General features: G+C 46.2%; 1 protein-coding gene across 1 annotated transcript in view; it reads right to left on the reverse strand.

Moving 5' to 3' along the window:
- dusp8a (dual specificity phosphatase 8a) overlaps positions 1–18,335 on the reverse strand; it is a 70,663-nt gene that overhangs the window by 38,496 nt on the left and 13,832 nt on the right. Inside the window, exon 3 of the mRNA XM_060915056.1 lies at positions 1,409–1,547. Within this exon, the coding sequence (XP_060771039.1) occupies positions 1,409–1,547 (139 nt within the window). The remainder of the gene's footprint in view (positions 1–1,408; positions 1,548–18,335) is intronic.

The raw sequence follows: 18,335 nt of genomic DNA on the forward strand, positions 1-18,335 counted from the left end.
TCCCTTGTAGTCTTGGAGCAGTCGCCTCTGATGGACAGTGCCCATTGTGCTCTGTCCATCTTTGGACAGCACTGACTGGCAGAAATATTCTCTGCAGCAAGAAATCTTTCATGCTCATGCCCAAGATGGTTATTTATCTATCCGCTCATGTCCAAGTTATAAACTTGGCCATCAGCTCTGGCCAATATTTCCCACAGCAAACTTATCTGAAGCAGACAGTTAGTATCATGTGGTCAACTTTCTCAGATAATAAATAAATCAGCACCAGTGTTATCAATCAGTGAACAACTTATAAGCCTGATTTCACTGTTACTGTTAAAGTAAACAAATGTAAATTTAACAAAATGCCATTTGCATTATTACAAGACTTGGTGCTGTTTTGCTGGTAAAGGGAGGTTGCACAAAGTACTTAATGCAAGGAGTGCCAATAATTGTGACATGTTTTTGTTAAAACATATGCATGTCTTGATAATCTTCTTAATAATAATACATTTACTTTAATTATACGTTAGATTTCTTTCATGTTTTAAGTATAAGATAATTAAAATCACAAAGACATTTCTTCACAACCCTTTCAAGCCTCATCCCCTTTTCTTTTTCAACTAAGGGCGCCAATAATTTTGCATTTAACTATAAATACCCATGAGATAAATTGGTGCTGCTGTTATGTTTAAACTGATAGCATTTTACAAATCATTCTATTTTGTCCAAAAAATTTGAATGTTCAATAGATAAAACTGTCCGATGGTTAAAACTAAAACGTTGCAGTTTTAGAATCTGTGAGATGAAATATAATTTTGTCAGATTCCAGGATCATTCTCACCATAAATATTTATTAGCTGCACTAGTCTGAAGCCTGTTTTTGGAACCCTTTCTTTCTGCAGTGACTCCATTTGACATATAGAGGTACCAGGAGCAGGCCTCTGGGTCAGTGTGTATTCTTAGATAGTTCTGACATCAGACGTGTCATGTCACATTAGTGTTACTAGATGACCCACAGAAAGTTCAAAGGGTGAAAGCAAGGGCACGTCTTTCTATCATATACATGTTAGGAACAATTACCAAGGCCTCAAATCAGTCACCAATGTGTGAAAGCTGTGTGCACAAGAACGGCGAGGGGAGGGTAGAGATGGACAGCCAAAGTGCAGAGAGCTACGGGAAGTGATAAAACAAGAGAACTGAGTGAGCACACTTGAGGACTTTGTGTAGAGAAAAAAATAATAATAAAATGAAAGAGTGAGAGGAAGAGACATAGTGGAGTGTACAAGTCTATACAAGATGATGCAAGTAGCACCCTCTGTTGGTAAAGTGGCTCCATACTGTTGTCAGTGAGGTAAATACAAACAGTTTAGGTACTGTTAAATTTAAAAAACCAAAAACACCACAAAACAAAAACCTGCATCATTACCTGTAAGCAGGGACACTTTATGGAACGTCCCATCCAGCTTGCTCAGGAGAATATGGACAAAGCCGTCTTTGGAAAGTTGACCAGCATCCTTAGTGCTCTGGTCGTACACCACCACCTCATGTCTCCTGCTCAGATCAACCTGCGCGCGCGCACACACACACACACACAAAGAGAAGTGCCAAAAATGAAAACGGGAACAATGAAAAACAGAAGTAAGGACTGGAAAGAAGTAAAGCAACCTTCATCTGTGGTAAAATACATTTTGATTACTGTTTGCTATCGCAGTAGCGCTACCAAAGAAGCTCTAACAACCGACAGTATTTCATTCTGTGAGCATAATGAGGTTCCAAATAAAGTTGTGTGAGCTGATAAAATAATGAGAATACTAATCATTTTGGTTGAATTAAAGCAAGCCAGTATTTAGCCGTAACATCACAGGTTCGTCAGTTGGTTCTAATATACTGACAGGTGTGCTGTTTCAGTAGGCTATTTATGTCCATACCATGCAGCTGTACTTTGAGGAATGGTAGAATGCAGTATAGTTATAGATTCTAATGCTATTATTAAACATAATGCTGATTAGAAGGCAAGGGAGTAGCGTGAGACTATTAAATCTGATCGCAGAGATGAAAGTATGGCAACTATGTAATATAGGTCACATGTACAAATACACATTACACGTGCATGTGCTTGTGTGTGGTTCAGTGCTAGCATTAAGCTGTGTGTGGCTGCATGCTAACCCGGCTGCCTCGATGTTGTCAGGCAGTTTTGAATCACGTGACCATCTGCTCTAGAGTGACTCAGTATAACACAGACAGAGAGGAGAGGAGAAGCGAAGAGGAGAGGCAGTGTGTAGTGGAATATTATTATTATTATTATTATTATTATTATTAATAATAATAATAGCACCTTTATTAAAGCCAAGGGCGCGCTACAATTTTGGAAAGATCTCTTTGGCTTCAGCATAGCTGTAATGATCAACCGACACCCAGTAGTCATGCTCACTAACAAATCACTGTGAGGGTGTGTCTGTCTAGCAAATAAGAATCGAGTGTGTGCTTGTGCTTACGCAGCAGCCTTACTAGCTGCAGACCGGCAGATTGCCCCCGAGTGACATCATCAGTCCAAGGTCAGGCACAGGTGCCAGATTTCCAATTTGTCCTTGCTTAACTACACAACCATGACTACAGAAGGCATAATAAAAGTACCATGTACAACAATTTAGCTTATACTTCATCTCGCTCAGCACTGAACTATGTAAAGGAGTAAAGATAATATCTGTGGATTAAATGGAACAGGTTTCGTAACTGAAGTAATAATGGAGTGATGAAGACTTTGAGGTGGTGTGCTACACCTATTTGTCATCTCTTCACACTCTACAGCCACCTCCCTGCTGGCTGAACAAGGCGCTTCACCTTAATTGGATGAGAGCTAAATCGGCTGGGTGACATCATTACCTGAGGGATTACAGTCTCTCTGTGTGACTTGGCCTCTTGCCTGATCCAGGTTTACATAAGCAAAAAGTCAACCTAAAATTAAATCTAAAACGGGTAAAAGTTATCTAAAAAAAGTTATTGTGTCAAACCACAAAGTGAACAACCTCAGTGTTTCACATGCTGAGAATTACTGCACCGTATATAATGACTAATCTTTATTTAATTTGGCATTCACAGTGATTAACTAGCTCACTTCTTCCTTATGACACACCCTGTACTGCTGCTTTGGCACAGACAGCAGCACGTCGACATTAGCACAATTTATTTATCGTACATTTCAACAATTCAACAGAATGCTCACAAAATCCTTTAAATTTATGATAGCTGGCAACTGCCGTCAAAAGGACATGATGTGAGGAGGTATCAGCCATGCTAACTCTTACTCCTTCAACACACAAATCCACAAACGGCCTCACTCTGCAGGAGAGATGTGTGCATTATTCAGAGAGTCTCCCCGAAAACAAGCTCGCATCACACAGGTCATGGCCTCTGGATCTCCACTGCTATCAGCCCTGACCATCAGCTGTGCAGCAAGATGCAGTAGTACAACACACTGCTCATTGGTACCAACACTACCATGGAGAAGCCAATAACACAAATCTGGAACACAGAGCAAATCATAAAAAAATTATTAAAAAAAAAAAAAAAAGTGTGTTCAAAATGAATAGCCTCGTTCATAATAACTGTGGAATATTATACGGTGGAGATGAATGAACAAGCCATAAACAAAGAAAAGCCAAATCCATTTTTTTTTTTTTTTGCTTCAGTCCATTTCTTAAACTTTCTTCTCATCTCATCATCTCTAGCCGCTTTATCCTGCTCTACAGGGTCGCAGGCAAGCTGGAGCCTATCCCAGCTGACTACGGGCGAAAGGCTGGGTACACTCTGGACAAGTCGCCAGGTCATCACAGGGCTGACAGACACACAACCATTCACACTCACACCTACGGTCAATTTAGAGCCACCAGTTAACCTAACCTGCATGTCTTTGGACTGTGGAGGAAACCGGAGCACCCGGAGGAAACCCACGCGGACACAGGGAGAACATGCAAACTCCGCACAGAAAGGCCCTTGCTGGCCACGGGGCTCGAACCCGGACCTTCTTGCTGTGAGGCGACAGCGCCAACCACTACACCACTGTGCCGCCCTCCTTAAACTTTCTTATTTGCCTGAAATATGCCAACGCTTCCTCAGATTGCATTTCAGTGTTCCTGTCCTCAAGCTGCCTGGAAATCAGTGCTGTATCACAGTAACATCCATATAGCGCTCTGGTGGGTACCAATTTCTGGTCACTTATCACAAATTCTATGCATTGATACTGACTTCACAGATCAAGTCGGAGACCATGACCATAACGGGGGTTAATAAGTAATGAACACATCAGTGAATGTTCCCTCGACAAATATGATTATGGTTCCGATCATTCAGGTTCCATATACATGTAAAGTGATAATGATTTTATAACCGCTAACAACATGGAGAGGGTAGGCAGCATGCTACTGATAATTTTCAGTAAGCAACAATTCAACTGACTGTTTTTCCGTATAAAAACCACAAAGTCACCAACATGAACCATTTTATCCTGATTTAGACTGTGCAGCTGCCATGACGGTACTATTAAAAGAAATTTAACTTCTAAATACAAAACCTGTTAGTGACGGCATTAAAACAAGCAGGCAGCACACATGATGCAATTTGCCTCGCTTAGATCATGTTTGTTACATTTTAACTTGTCGATACCCCACATCTCCTCCCTCTGCAGCGTGCTCGGAGGACAGGTCGGAAAACGCTAACCAGGAACAAACCAGGTGTCAAACTTTATCTCAAAAGGCAGGTACAGTGCCTGGTGTCTGGTGACTTCAGCCCTGAGTGTTTGCTTTAAAACATGATTTCTGGATTAAATTTGAAACCACATTCATGAATTCATTGATGATAAAAGGAGGAAATTATTTTCTAATTAACTTAACTGAGTGACGGCTGAAATCATGTGAAGCCCTGCTGTGATTTTTTTTTTTTTGTATCATCTTCTTTAGTGTTCTGCCTGACAGGTCCAATCTGACGGCTTCAGCCATGAAAGTTTCTAGGGAAGAACACGTTGCCTTCTACTGGATTTTTATAGAGCTTTTGTCCTCAACCATTCACACACACATTCACACCTATGAACAATTTAGAGTAGCCAGTTCACCTAACCTGCATGTCTTTGGACTGTGGGGGGAAACTGGAGCACCCGGAGGAAACCCACACAGACACTGGGAGAACATACAAACTCCACACAGAAAGGCCCCCATCCATACATGTCAACCTATACGGAATGTCCGTATTTTATACGGATTTGATTCAATAAACGTAGTATACGGGCGTATAAATAAAGTTATATGGATTCTTTAAAAAAACTTCAATATTTATTTAAAGCTATATTAAATTCCCACGATGATAAAAGAGCGCATAACATTTACAAACCGTACTGTACACCACAGACAACCAGTAAAGAGTCTTATGAAATCGCGCGTTATCTTGTGGTAGCGAGACTTCGTTCCAATTTTGATCATGCGCACACCGCATTGCGAGAATCCCGCCAACCGGGAAGTCATAGACAAGACATAACATAGACGCCGCCTTCTGCGTAGAATCATGTGTCATCCTCACCGCCATACTGGATGTGGCAAAGTGGAGATTCTTCAACCGTCTCTGGTATAGCGTCTAGACAGTAGCCGAGAATAAAGATGCCTCATTCATGTGCTGCGTTTAACTGTACCAACAGGTTTACCGTCCAAACGAGATCACATGGGATTACCTTTCACAGGTGAGACTGGAAAAATACTTTTCATTGTATTTGGTCATTATAACGCAATTTTACGAACAGATTTTCCTGACTTTGTGGCTAATATGAAGTCTCGTGCATAATAGCCGCTCGGTGAAACCTGTCTCCAAACAACGAAGTATTTCCTTCGTAGCTACGCTGATAACACTTTGTGTTTTTGTCAAACATTGGACAAATTCTGAAGGTATTCATTCTGAAGGTTTATTGTTATTAATATTGAATAAAAAGTAACTGGGATATCTCATCTCATTATCTCTAGCCGCTTTATCCTTCTACAGGGTCGCAGGCAAGCTGGAGCCTATCCCAGCTGACTACAGGCGAAAGGCGGGGTACACCCTGGACAAGTCGCCAGGTCATCACAGGGCTGACACATAGACACAGACAACCATTCACACTCACATTCACACCTACGGTCAATTTAGAGTCACCAGTTAACCTAACTTGCATGTCTTTGGACTGTGGGGGAAACCGGAGCACCCGGAGGAAACCCACGCGGACACGGGGAGAACATGCAAACTCCACACAGAAAGGCCCTTGCCGGCCCCGGGGCTCGAACCCAGGACCTTCTTGCTGTGAGGCGACAGCGCTAACCACTACACCACCGTGCCGCTAACTGGGATATATCATTGTTAATTATCATTCAAATTTTAGGTAAATTATTTTAATTTGCATCTTATATGGATTTTATAAGGGAAATACGGATTTTGGAGGTTGGTTATACAGGTTTGATTGACCAAAAGGTTGACATGTATGCCCGTCGGCCACTGGGCTCAAACCCAGAACATTCTTGCTGTGAGGAGACAGTGCTAACCACTGCACCACCCCGATTTATTTGAATAATAATTGGAATTTAACATGGTTTTAGCCTGAAACCAATGTCAAGAATAGCATGGGGTCAATATATGGCTGGCAAAAGCAAATAAATAAAGTAGAATTTTTAGTTTCTGAGGGTGCTTTTATTCCTAGAAGTCAATTTCACAGAGTCCAAATCAAAGTGAAATTGATACTTTTGGTTCACATGGCACAGAATTAAATGGGGAAAAAAAAAAAAAAGTTATCTGAGGGGCATATAGGCTGAAAAAAACAACAACACTCGTTCATTGCTCAGAAATACTGCTCAGAAAAAAGGGGGGGAGGGCAATTTGCCAATTCTAGGTGCACAAACAAGTGTACCTAGAATTCACACAGATGATTGAGAACACAGAGTCGATTCTAAACAAATGTTTAGATAATTAGTTTAAATAACAAGTTTAAAATATTCTGTGCATCTATTTTGTCAGGCCAAATATCCAGAACACATTGCATTTCTGCAGCCCTACATCTCTGTCCCTGGCCTCAGTATGGCAGGTTTGTGACTCCGTTGATTCAGAATCGAACTGCTTTCAAATCAAACCAGGACCACCTTGCTTAGACCATCTTGGATCAGTTGTTTTGGTGCGTACTCAATGCGTGCTCTTGCTGCGTTCTCACCTGGCTCCAAAGAAAACACTCATGGCTCCAATTCCACTGTAGTAAACGCAGGCGTATGTGAAATCACCCTATTTGTGATTTATAGCATTCTCTACAGCCCTGTGCCCCATGACGTCCTTATTTTGCTATTCCAATTTTAGCATTCGTTGTGGCTGGAACCATATTTGCATTTAGGCATATGGTGGAGGAAATGATTATAATGACACTACGAGATCAAACAAAATGGAGTAAGCTACTGGCTCGCTCTGAAAAACACATTACATGCATTTTTGTTCCAGATATTAATTTACAGGCGATAATGATGCAGGTTCCTACTCATTAGTTTCTTGTATCCATTCCCCAGCCAAAAGCCTTTTCCTCATATGCTATAGTTACCGTTTCCTCCAGGCCATCCTCTCAGTCTGTCCTCACCATGGGCAACTACTGAACCATCTGTCAATAGCAACCCAATGGAACATTTGGCAGCAGGGATTAGCATAAGCCTAGAAATGGCCTCGTTTGTCACTGCATATAAAGTCTTGCTATTGCCCTTTACTACTTGCCTGGTTTAGCTACTGTACTCAACACTGACTGAGTTCAGAATCAGAATTTCTTTATTTGCTAAATGTACCGGTATAGACAGTTTACCTTGCTAAATCAGTGTGAAAATATTTGCCACTATCCAGCAGTATACAACCCATACACACTAATGACTTTTTGTCTATTTATAAAATCTAACAATATTACTAGATTAATACAGTAAGTCTTACTCCATTTTATTTGTAAGCTGTGGGGGGAAAAAAACATGGGGAATGTATGTGGTTTTTTTTCTCTCCCCCCCAGGGAGTCTTACTTGGCTTGATGTGCTGAAACATCCATGTGGGTAAAAAGCTGATCTGAAGGCATGGAGCTGGAAATGTGTTGTTTGAGAACGCTTTATGAAGAGAGTTTCTGAAACGGCTGATATCCTGGGTGTGTGGGACCTATGGTGATCTCATTTTTCTTCCTAGCCCTGATGTGCAGCTTCCTAAATGGTGCCAAGCAGCCATGAGATAAACAGAGTTTCTGTTAAACAAGTCAACTGCTTTAAAAGTATATAAATGTTTATAGTGACTCAGCAGAAATGAGACATGACTGGTGGAGGGATTTTTAACTGTCATAAGAACAACTTAAAACAATAGTACTGGTATTCTCCCGTTTCAGACTGTTGAAAATGTTTTTAAGGAAGTGATTATGATGACAAGACGGTGAGCTTGGCCGTCAAGAAAATTAAACCACGTCTTGACTATTTTTGCGTGTTGACCTACAGGTGGTTTTCTGAGGACTAATGGGGAACATCTCTTCATTGCCGATGAGCCCTACAAGGGTTGCATCATCTAAAAAGTAGCTCAATTTACATAGCTCAGCAAAGTGTTGTGCAGACGGTGGAGGGGATCATTGGCACCTCTCTCCCCTGTCTGCAGGATATAGTCATCTCCTGGTGCATCTGCAAGGCCACCAACATTGTGGCTGACTCCTCACACCCCTCCCATGGACTGTTCACCACCATGCCATCTGGACGACGGTTCTGAAGCATCAGGAACAGGACTGCCTGAATGTGCAAGTTTCAGTTCAGCTCCTGGACACCATGCTGCCTCCATCGACCCTCGACTTGCTTCTCCACACACTGATCTGACCAAGATTAGACTTATTTTGCACATTTTTTGTCTATTTGCATCAGACACTTTCCACGAACTCTTCTACACACCCTGCTTTGATCGGAAGTTTAGACTTATTTTGCTCATTTTGTCCATTTACACCGGACACTTTACTGAACACCATACTATATACTTGCTGCTGCTACACGACCAAGTATTTGCATTACACACTGTAGCGCGGACAATGCGTGGGTGGAGCACAGAGGACGGCAGGACAACGTTTGGGAGGTAGTAACAGCGTATTTTATTAATAAACTTTTCAGTCTAAAAGAACTCGCAGCACACAGACACACTCTCAGCCTCCACTCCCGGGTCGCGCTCCCTCTGCTCTCTCTCAGCCTCTTAAAATAGGGAGCGGTTTACTGGGAAAACACACACAAAACACAGGTTAATTACCGTCAGGTGTAGCGAATCTGCCACTCACCTTCCCCGGCTCCACCCTCCTGTCACAGACCGATGCTTGACCACGCCCCCGCTGCCACATACCCCCACCGCCCGACTCAGGCCGGGCGCCCGTCCGGCCCGCAGCCGACTCCCCCCCCCCCTTGACGGGAGAGGAAGTCCGCCACGACCATCTGCGCCCCCGGCCTGTGGACCACCTTGAAGTTGAAGGGTTGGAGTGCCAGATACCAACGGGTGATCCGCGCGTTGGCATCCTTCATGCGGTGGAGCCACTGGAGGGGCGCGTGGTCCGAACAGAGGGTGAAAGAGCGCCCCAGCAGGTAGTAACGGAGGGCGAGGACCGCCCACTTGATCGCCAGGCACTCCTTCTCAATGGTGCTGTAGCGCCCCTCACGCACTGACAGCTTGCGGCTGATGTATAGGACTGGGCGGTCCTCCCCCTCCACCTGCTGGGACAAAACGGCCCCCAGCCCTCTGTCCGACGCATCCGTCTGCAACAAAAAAGGGAGAGAGAAGTCAGGGGAGTGTAAGAGTGGCCCCCCACACAGTGCAGCCTTTACCTCAGAGAAAGCCCGCTGGCACTGCTCCGTCCACTGGACCGGATCTGGTGCCCCCTTTTTAGTGAGGTCAGTCAGCGGGCTGGTGACGTCCGAATAATTAGGTATAAACCTACGATAGTAGCCAGCCAGCCCCAGGAACTGTCTCACCCCCTTTTTGGTCTTGGGCCTCGGGCAGGCCGCAATCGCTGCAGTCTTATTAATTTGGGGACGCACCTGCCCGTTGCCCAAGTGGAAGCCCAGATACCGTACTTCCACCCGCCCAATCGCACACTTCTTCGGGTTGGCTGTGAGCCCCGCTCGCCTCAGCGACCTAAGGACGGCCCTCAGGTGTTGCAGGTGCCGCTGCCAGTCATTGCTATAAATGATGATGTCGTCTAGGTACGCGGCCGCATAGGTGGCGTGCGGCCGGAGGACTCGGTCCATCAGCCGCTGAAACGTAGCGGGCGCCCCAAACAGCCCAAACGGAAGTGTGACGAACTGGTGTAAGCCGAACGGTGTGGAAAAGGCCGTTTTCTCTCGGGATAATGGAGTCAAGGGGATCTGCCAATATCCCTTCGTCAAATCCAGTGTCGAGTAAAAGCGAGCCGTGCCTAGTCGATCGAGCAGCTCATCAATACGAGGCATTGGGTATGCGTCGAATTTAGACACCGCGTTGACTTTTCTATAGTCCACACAGAACCGGACCGACCCGTCGGCCTTGGGAACCAAGACCACTGGGCTGCTCCAGTCACTGTGGGACTCCTCGACGATGCCCATTTCGAGCATGGCCTGAAGTTCTTCCCGAACCACCTTTTTTTTGTGTTCGGGTAGTCTATAAGGGCGGCTACGCACTACCACCCCCGGGGGCGTCTCTATGTGGTGTTCTATGAGGTTCGTGCGACCGGGCAGGGGCGAGAACACATCCGAAAACTCGGCCTGCAACTGGGCGACCTCTGCGAGTTGGGTCGGGGAGAGGTGGTCTCCACAGGGGACCGGAGAGGTACGTGATGCCAATGACCCTTTGGGGACCTCCGGCCCCAGCTCCGCCTTCTCCGGAACTACCGACACCAACGCCACGGGGACCTCCTCATTCCAGAGTTTCAGCAGATTGAGGTGGTAGATCTGTAGCGCCCCCTCCCTGTCCGTTCGCCTAACCTCGTAGTCGACGTCCCCGACTCGCCGTGTGACCTCAAAGGGTCCTTGCCACTTGGCGATTAATTTGGAGCTCGATGTGGGCAACAGGACGAGTACCTTCTCTCCCGGAGTGAACTCTCTAAGGCGCGTGCCCTTGTTGTACAGGCGGACTTGCCGTTCCTGGGCCTGCCGCAAATTCTCCTGAGTTAGGTGGGTGAGCGTGTGGAGTTTTGCGCGCAGATCCATAACGTACTGAATTTCGTTTTTGCTCTGTGAAGGTCCCTCCTCCCAATTTTCCCGCAGTACATCTAAGATGCCGCGTGGCTTACGCCCGTATAATAATTCAAACGGGGAAAACCCCGTGGAGGCTTGGGGGACCTCTCGCACTGCAAACAACAAGGGTTCGAGCCACTTATCCCAGTTACGTGCGTCCTCACTTACGAATTTTTTAATAATATTCTTGAGGGTGCGATTGAACCGTTCAACTAAACCGTCCGTCTGTGGGTGATAAACGCTGGTGCGGATCGGCTTAATACCTAGTAGCCCATACAGTTCGCTCAGTGTTCGTGACATAAACGAGGTGCCTTGGTCAGTCAGAATCTCTTTCGGGATTCCAACCCGGGAGATGACGTGGAAGAGGGCCTCTGCAATACTGCGTGCTGAGATATTGCGAAGAGGCACCGCTTCCGGGTATCGCGTTGCATAGTCCACCAGGACTAATATAAAGCGGTACCCTCGTGTTGACCGATCTAATGGCCCAACGAGATCCATCCCAATTCTTTCGAACGGGGTCTCGATTAATGGTAGGGGGCGCAAGGGCGCTTTTGGAATGGCCGCTGGATTTACTAACTGGCATTCGCGGCACGCCGTACACCACTTACGGACGTCGCCGCGAATCCCCGGCCAATAGAATCGGGCCATTATCCGGGCGAGTGTCTTATCCTGCCCGAGGTGTCCAGCCATGGGATTAAAGTGGGCCGCCTGGAATACCAATTCCCGGCGGCTCTTTGGAATTAATAACTGGGTGACTCGCTCTTTCGTCTGAGTGTCCTGCGTCACTCGATATAATCTATCCTTCAAAATGGAAAAATAGGGGAAGGACGGGGTGGCGTTCGGCTGGAGCGTTTGACCATCGATTACTCTCACTTGGTCAAACGCGTGTCGCAGAGTCTCGTCTCGCGATTGTTCCAGTGGGAAATCCACGAGGGATTCCCCAATAGAAAGAGGAGGGGCCGGCGGCTCCTCCCCCTGTCGCGGAGGTGATGTAGACGGCTCTGCGACCGCTGCTCCAGCCAAAGCGATACCGGGACCCTCCCCCGTCAACCGGCAGGACCCACTCTTTACTAGGCGTGCCATTAAACCCCGAAATCCCGGCCAATCGGTCCCCAAGATCAAAGAGTGGGTAAGGCGAGGATTAACCGCCGCCTTCACTATAGATTTTTCCCCTCTAAAATATATGTGGACTGACACCAACGGGTAGCTGTGAATATCCCCGTGCACACACAACACCTTCACCCCTTGTGCTCCCCCCAATGCCTCGTCTTGCACCAGGCTTTGGCGGATCGAGGTCTGATTGCAGCCTGAATCCACCAACGCCTGATATGTAGCCCCTTGTACACTTACCGGTATGCGATACGCTCCGGCCCGATCGAGGGCAGCCTCTGGCGCGTCGGGGATCCGCACCACCGCCCCCACCTCCATCGCTGCACATTGTTGCTGCAGGTGGCCCGGTTCCCCGCAGCGCCAGCAAACCGGCCCGGGCCTCCCCTCTGCAACTGTGTTCTGGGGCTCACTCACCTGAGGGGGGGGAGAGACAGACACAGAAGGGAGAAACGGGAGGGCACCACGGGTGCGGCGGGCCGGCTGGGGTGGGGCCGGCCCCCGCCTCCGTGGTGGGGGAATGGGGCGAGGACGGGACACGGGAGGAGGGGGGGAAGACAGAGAGAGAGGGGGGGAAGACAGAGAGAGAGAAGAGGAGACAGAAGACGATGTCATCCGTTGTCCTGCCGCCGGTACAGCCGCCAGATGATCCTCCGCCAGTCCTACGGCCTGATCCAGCGACGCCGGGCGGTGGCACTGGACCCACTCCGCGGTTCCGGCTGGTAAGCGGGCAACGAACTGTTCCAGCGCCACCTGGTCGATGATTCCCTCGGCGTCGCGATCTTCGGCCCTCAGCCACCGCCAGCAGGCGTCCCGGAGCTGCTGGCCAAACGCGAACGGGCTGCCGGCTTCCTCCATCCGCAGCGCGCGGAAGCGCTGGCGCTGCTGCTCCGGCGTGCGCCCCACGCGCTGGAGGACGGCCCGGCGAAGGTCAGCGTAGGCCAGCCGGCGGTCGGCTGTAATGCGGCCAGCTGCGCCTCTCCAGTCAGGAGGGGGAGGAGGCGCGCCGCGCGCTGCTCCATCGGCCACCCCGAGGCTTCGGCGACCTGCTCGAACAAGGTGATGAAAGCCTCGGGGTCGTCCTGCGGGCCCATCTTGGTCACAGTGAGGGGAGACGGGCCTGCGGCCGGGGCGCTGGTGGACCCCGCCGACGCGAGGAGCCGCCGGAACGCCTCTCGATCTTCCTGTTGAGCCAGCACCAGGGCTTCGAAGCGGCGCTCCTGCTCCGTTCGGAGCGTGACGAGTGCCTGGTGCTGGCTCTGCTGAGCCGTGGCGAGGGCGTGGACCAAGTCCGCGAACGGGGAGGATTCCATGGAGCTGTAGCACTGGTGCTCCACCTTTTCCCGGGTTTCGGCACCACTGTAGCGCGGACAATGCGTGGGTGGAGCACAGAGGACGGCAGGACAACGTTTGGGAGGTAGTAACAGCGTATTTTATTAATAAACTTTTCAGTCTAAAAGAACTCGCAGCACACAGACACACTCTCAGCCTCCACTCCCGGGTCGCGCTCCCTCTGCTCTCTCTCAGCCTCTTAAAATAGGGAGCGGTTTACTGGGAAAACACACACAAAACACAGGTTAATTACCGTCAGGTGTAGCGAATCTGCCACTCACCTTCCCCGGCTCCACCCTCCTGTCACAGACCGATGCTTGACCACGCCCCCGCTGCCACACACACTTTATGGAACGTTATGGTGTTTTAAGGAACATGTATTCTTCCTGCTTCTACACTACCAACAAAAAGTGTACGACTTCTAGCCTATTTTTCATTCTCCTGTGTATTTATTGCTGTGTTCCGTGTAATATTTGTCCTGCGCTCATATCACACTGTTGCACTTTTGCACTTATGTAGACTTGTGTACCATTATGTGTTGAACCATGGTCCTGGAGAAACCACATTTTATTTGAATGTATACTAGCTATATAGTGGAACAATGAGACAAAACACTTGAACTTGAATTTCAGAGGAATCACTGGAAGGACACTGACTGGTGTAAGGTTAATATAGAATAAGAAAGAAAGAATAGATGGATAGATAGTCAAATGTCCCAGCCTATCACAAATTCTGTCATAGATGTTCACAAACTGGATGTTACACTCTCAAAAAATGCTTCTCTATAGTATCCTTAGTGGTCTTCATTTCGTCCCTTGGATGGAATCATTAAAGGCTCAATATAAAACCCTAAACCATCTGTCATAGAAGGATTACCCACAAACCCACAAGAAACCCTTTTTGTGTGCAGCATAAGAGCCTGAACAGTCCCGATATTCAAATACAAACTAAAAACTAAAATAGTCTGTATCCTCTAGTGCAGAGGTTCTCAAATCCCACTTTGGGAAACACTGCTCTAATGACTATTTGCCCACAGAAACGCTGTAGCAGATCACCAAGAGGGTCAGTAATGACCTAATAATGAAGGAACAGCTGCTGGGCAAATTGAGAAATGCTTGCCATACATGAAATCCAAAAGGGACCATACGTCGCACCAACAGGGACCAAACATTGCACCACCATCTATGCATAGATGAATGCAGCTCAACCATTAAATGCCCTCTTTCACTTTTTTCCCTTTATGCACCCTTACAATGAATTACAGTGGTGGCCTTTGCTTGATTTGCTTTCACATTAAGGTCACTGCCCCAGGCCCTGCCAGGAGTCTTGAGCAGTGTTTGCATGTCGTGGAGGCTTGATCAGGATCCTGAGCTGACTGTACAGACGCACTGCACGTGCCTAGCCTGCACTTTGTTAGTGGCTACACAAAAGATGATGTCATGCTTAGCCAATAACAAAGAGTCTCTAGTGTCCACCCGGTCCTGCTTCTCCTGCTACACCCGGTTTGCTCCATCTTTATCCAGACTATGCATTAATCACAGGCATTATCCTCTTTACAGAGTGACATAATACAGCTCCAATGCATAGCTAGAGTGAGTGACCAAAAGACCCAGGAGCAGGGCTACACTGACTTGTTATATTAATAGTAGTTCTACCTGCAGATCTGGTCCAAAAACACAGTTTAGTTTACTCCCCTCTGGGAATCAAATGGCAAACAAAATCCAAGTGACAGCACACTACAATCATGCACCACACCAGACACCAGATCCCTAATTAAAAAAAAAACCCAAAAAAAACCCCACACACAATCACAACCTGAAGATGAGGTGAAAGTGGTATTGTAATGTTTAGTACTGAATAATGAATGAGAAATAAATTTGGTTCAGTCCACCCAACAAGTTAAAGAGTTAAAATCCAATTATTCTACAGTATAATGATTCATTTTTTTCCAGTCTCTAAACTCTCTGGTAAGGGATCTGTTTACGTCAGTGATGAGAATAATATGAGAATGCCAGAGAAGTATGAGGTAGACTGCATGCATGGCAGGTCAGGCATTCATGCCTGAAATTCCATATGAGGAACCAGAAAAATTAGTTTTATGAACAGCCTATCAGACAGACATGTCACACCTGCAGCATTTCAAGCTCATACAGGGTCACATACGACATTAACATGCATGGATGAGACCAGCGGATATTATTATGCATATAAATCCTTGGAGGAAAAGATCTTCCTATCATGCTATTAATTGCATGATTAAGCAATATATGTACTTACAGTACCAGTAAAAGTTTGAACATACCTTCTATGTTTTTTTTATGCCTCCGCCACCGTAAGGTGCAGGAGGCATTAGATTTTCGGGTTATCCGTCCGTGCGTGCGTCCGTCCCGAAACCTTCCGTCCGTCCGTCCCGAAATCTTGTGAACGCGATCTCAAAGGCTAATGAAAGGAATTTCACCAAACTTTCACCATTTGTGCGCTTTGGGACAAACATGAACTGATTAGATTTTGAGATCAAAAGGTCTAAGGTCAAGGTCGCTGTGAGGTCAAATGTCTGTCTGAAAACCTTGTGAACACAATATCTACAATGCTAATACAAGTAATTTCACCAGGTCATGATTACTGTGAGGTCAAATGTCCATCCACAAATCACAACTCAATAAGGCGTGTAGTCTACCAGGCGGAGGCATCCCCATCGACGCCGTTGGCGTCGAGTTCTATCTAGTTTTTGTATGAATTAAAACACTTCATGTTTTAAAGTAATGATGGATGTCGTTTCTCTTCTTAGGTTTTGCGGTTCTTGACATAATATGGATTACGACCAGTGTGTGAAATATCTTGAAAATCAGAAATGGCCAACAGGGCTCTTAACGTTTCAATGTTAATGGCCAGCATTAAAAGTTGATGGCCAGTGTGAATGTACAACCCTGATTCCAAAAAAGTTGGGACAAAGTACAAATTGTAAATAAAAACGGAATGCAATGATGTGGAAGTTTCAAAATTCCATATTTTATTCAGAATAGAACATAGATGACATATCAAATGTTTAAACTGAGAAAATATATCATTTAAAGAGAAAAATTAGGTGATTTTAAATTTCATGACAACAACACATCTCAAAAAAGTTGGGACAAGGCCATGTTTACCACTGTGAGACATCCCCTTTTCTCTTTACAACAGTCTGTAAACGTCTGGGGACTGAGGAGACAAGTTGCTCAAGTTTAGGGATAGGAATGTTAACCCATTCTTGTCTAATGTAGGATTCTAGTTGCTCAACTGTCTTAGGTCTTTTTTGTCGTATCTTCCGTTTCATGATGCGCCAAATGTTTTCTATGGGTGAAAGATCTGGACTGCAGGCTGGCCAGTTCAGTACCCGGACCCTTCTTCTACGCAGCCATGATGCTGTAATTGATGCAGTATGTGGTTTGGCATTGTCATGTTGGAAAATGCAAGGTCTTCCCTGAAAGAGACGTCGTTTGGATGGGAGCATATGTTGCTCTAGAACCTGGATATACCTTTCAGCATTGACGGTGTCTTTCCAGATGTGTTAACTGCCCATGCCACACGCACTAATGCAACCCCATACCATCAGAGATGCAGGCTTCTGAACTGAGCGCTGATAACAACTTGGGTCGTCCTTCTCCTCTTTAGTCCGAATGACACAGTGTCCCTGATTTCCATAAAGAACTTCAAATTTTGATTTGTCTGACCACAGAACAGTTTTCCACTTTGCCACAGTCCATTTTAAATGAGCCTTAGCCCAGAGAAGACGTCTGCGCTTCTGGATCGTGTTTAGATACGGCTTCTTCTTTGAACTATAGAGTTTTAGCTGGCAATGGCGGATGGCACGGTGAATTGTGTTCACAGATAATGTTCTCTGGAAATATTCCTGAGCCCATTTTGTGATTTCCAATACAGAAGCATGCCTGTATGTGATGCAGTGCCGTCTAAGGGCCCGAAGATCACGGGTACCCAGTATGGTTTTCCGGCCTTGACTCTTACGCACAGAGATTCTTCCAGATTCTCTGAATCTTTTGATGATATTATGCACTGTAGATGATGATATGTTCAAACTCTTTGCAATTTTACACTGTCAAACTCCTTTCTGATATTGCTCCACTATTTGTCGGCGCAGAATTAGGGGGATTGGTGATCCTCTTCCCATCTTTACTTCTGAGAGCTGCTGCCACTCCAAGATGCTCTTTTTATACCCAGTCATGTTAATGACCTATTGCCAGTTGACCTAATGAGTTGCAATTTGGTCCTCCAGCTGTTCCTTTTTTGTACCTTTAACTTTTCCAGCCTCTTATTGCCCCTGTCCCAACTTTTTTGAGATGTGTTGCTGTCATGAAATTTCAAATGAGCCAATATTTAGCATGAAATTTCAAAATGTCTCACTTTCGACATTTGATATGTTGTCTATGTTCTATTGTGAATACAATATCAGTTTTTGAGATTTGTAAATTAATGCATTCCGTTTTTATTTACAATTTGTACTTTGTCCCAACTTTTTTGGAATTGGGGTTGTATGACCCTCGGATGCCTGATGCACATCTAGTGTGTGTTTTTTGAAGTTCTGTGAGCCCAACACAAGAGGAGCATTCGCATACTTGTCAGTTTTCAGTCCGGGTTTTCTAACAGCGTACGGACCATAAATTGAACGGCAAGGTCGGCAAA

The sequence above is a fragment of the Neoarius graeffei genome, chromosome 2, assembly GCF_027579695.1.
Source record: "Neoarius graeffei isolate fNeoGra1 chromosome 2, fNeoGra1.pri, whole genome shotgun sequence".
NCBI lineage: Eukaryota > Metazoa > Chordata > Actinopteri > Siluriformes > Ariidae > Neoarius > Neoarius graeffei.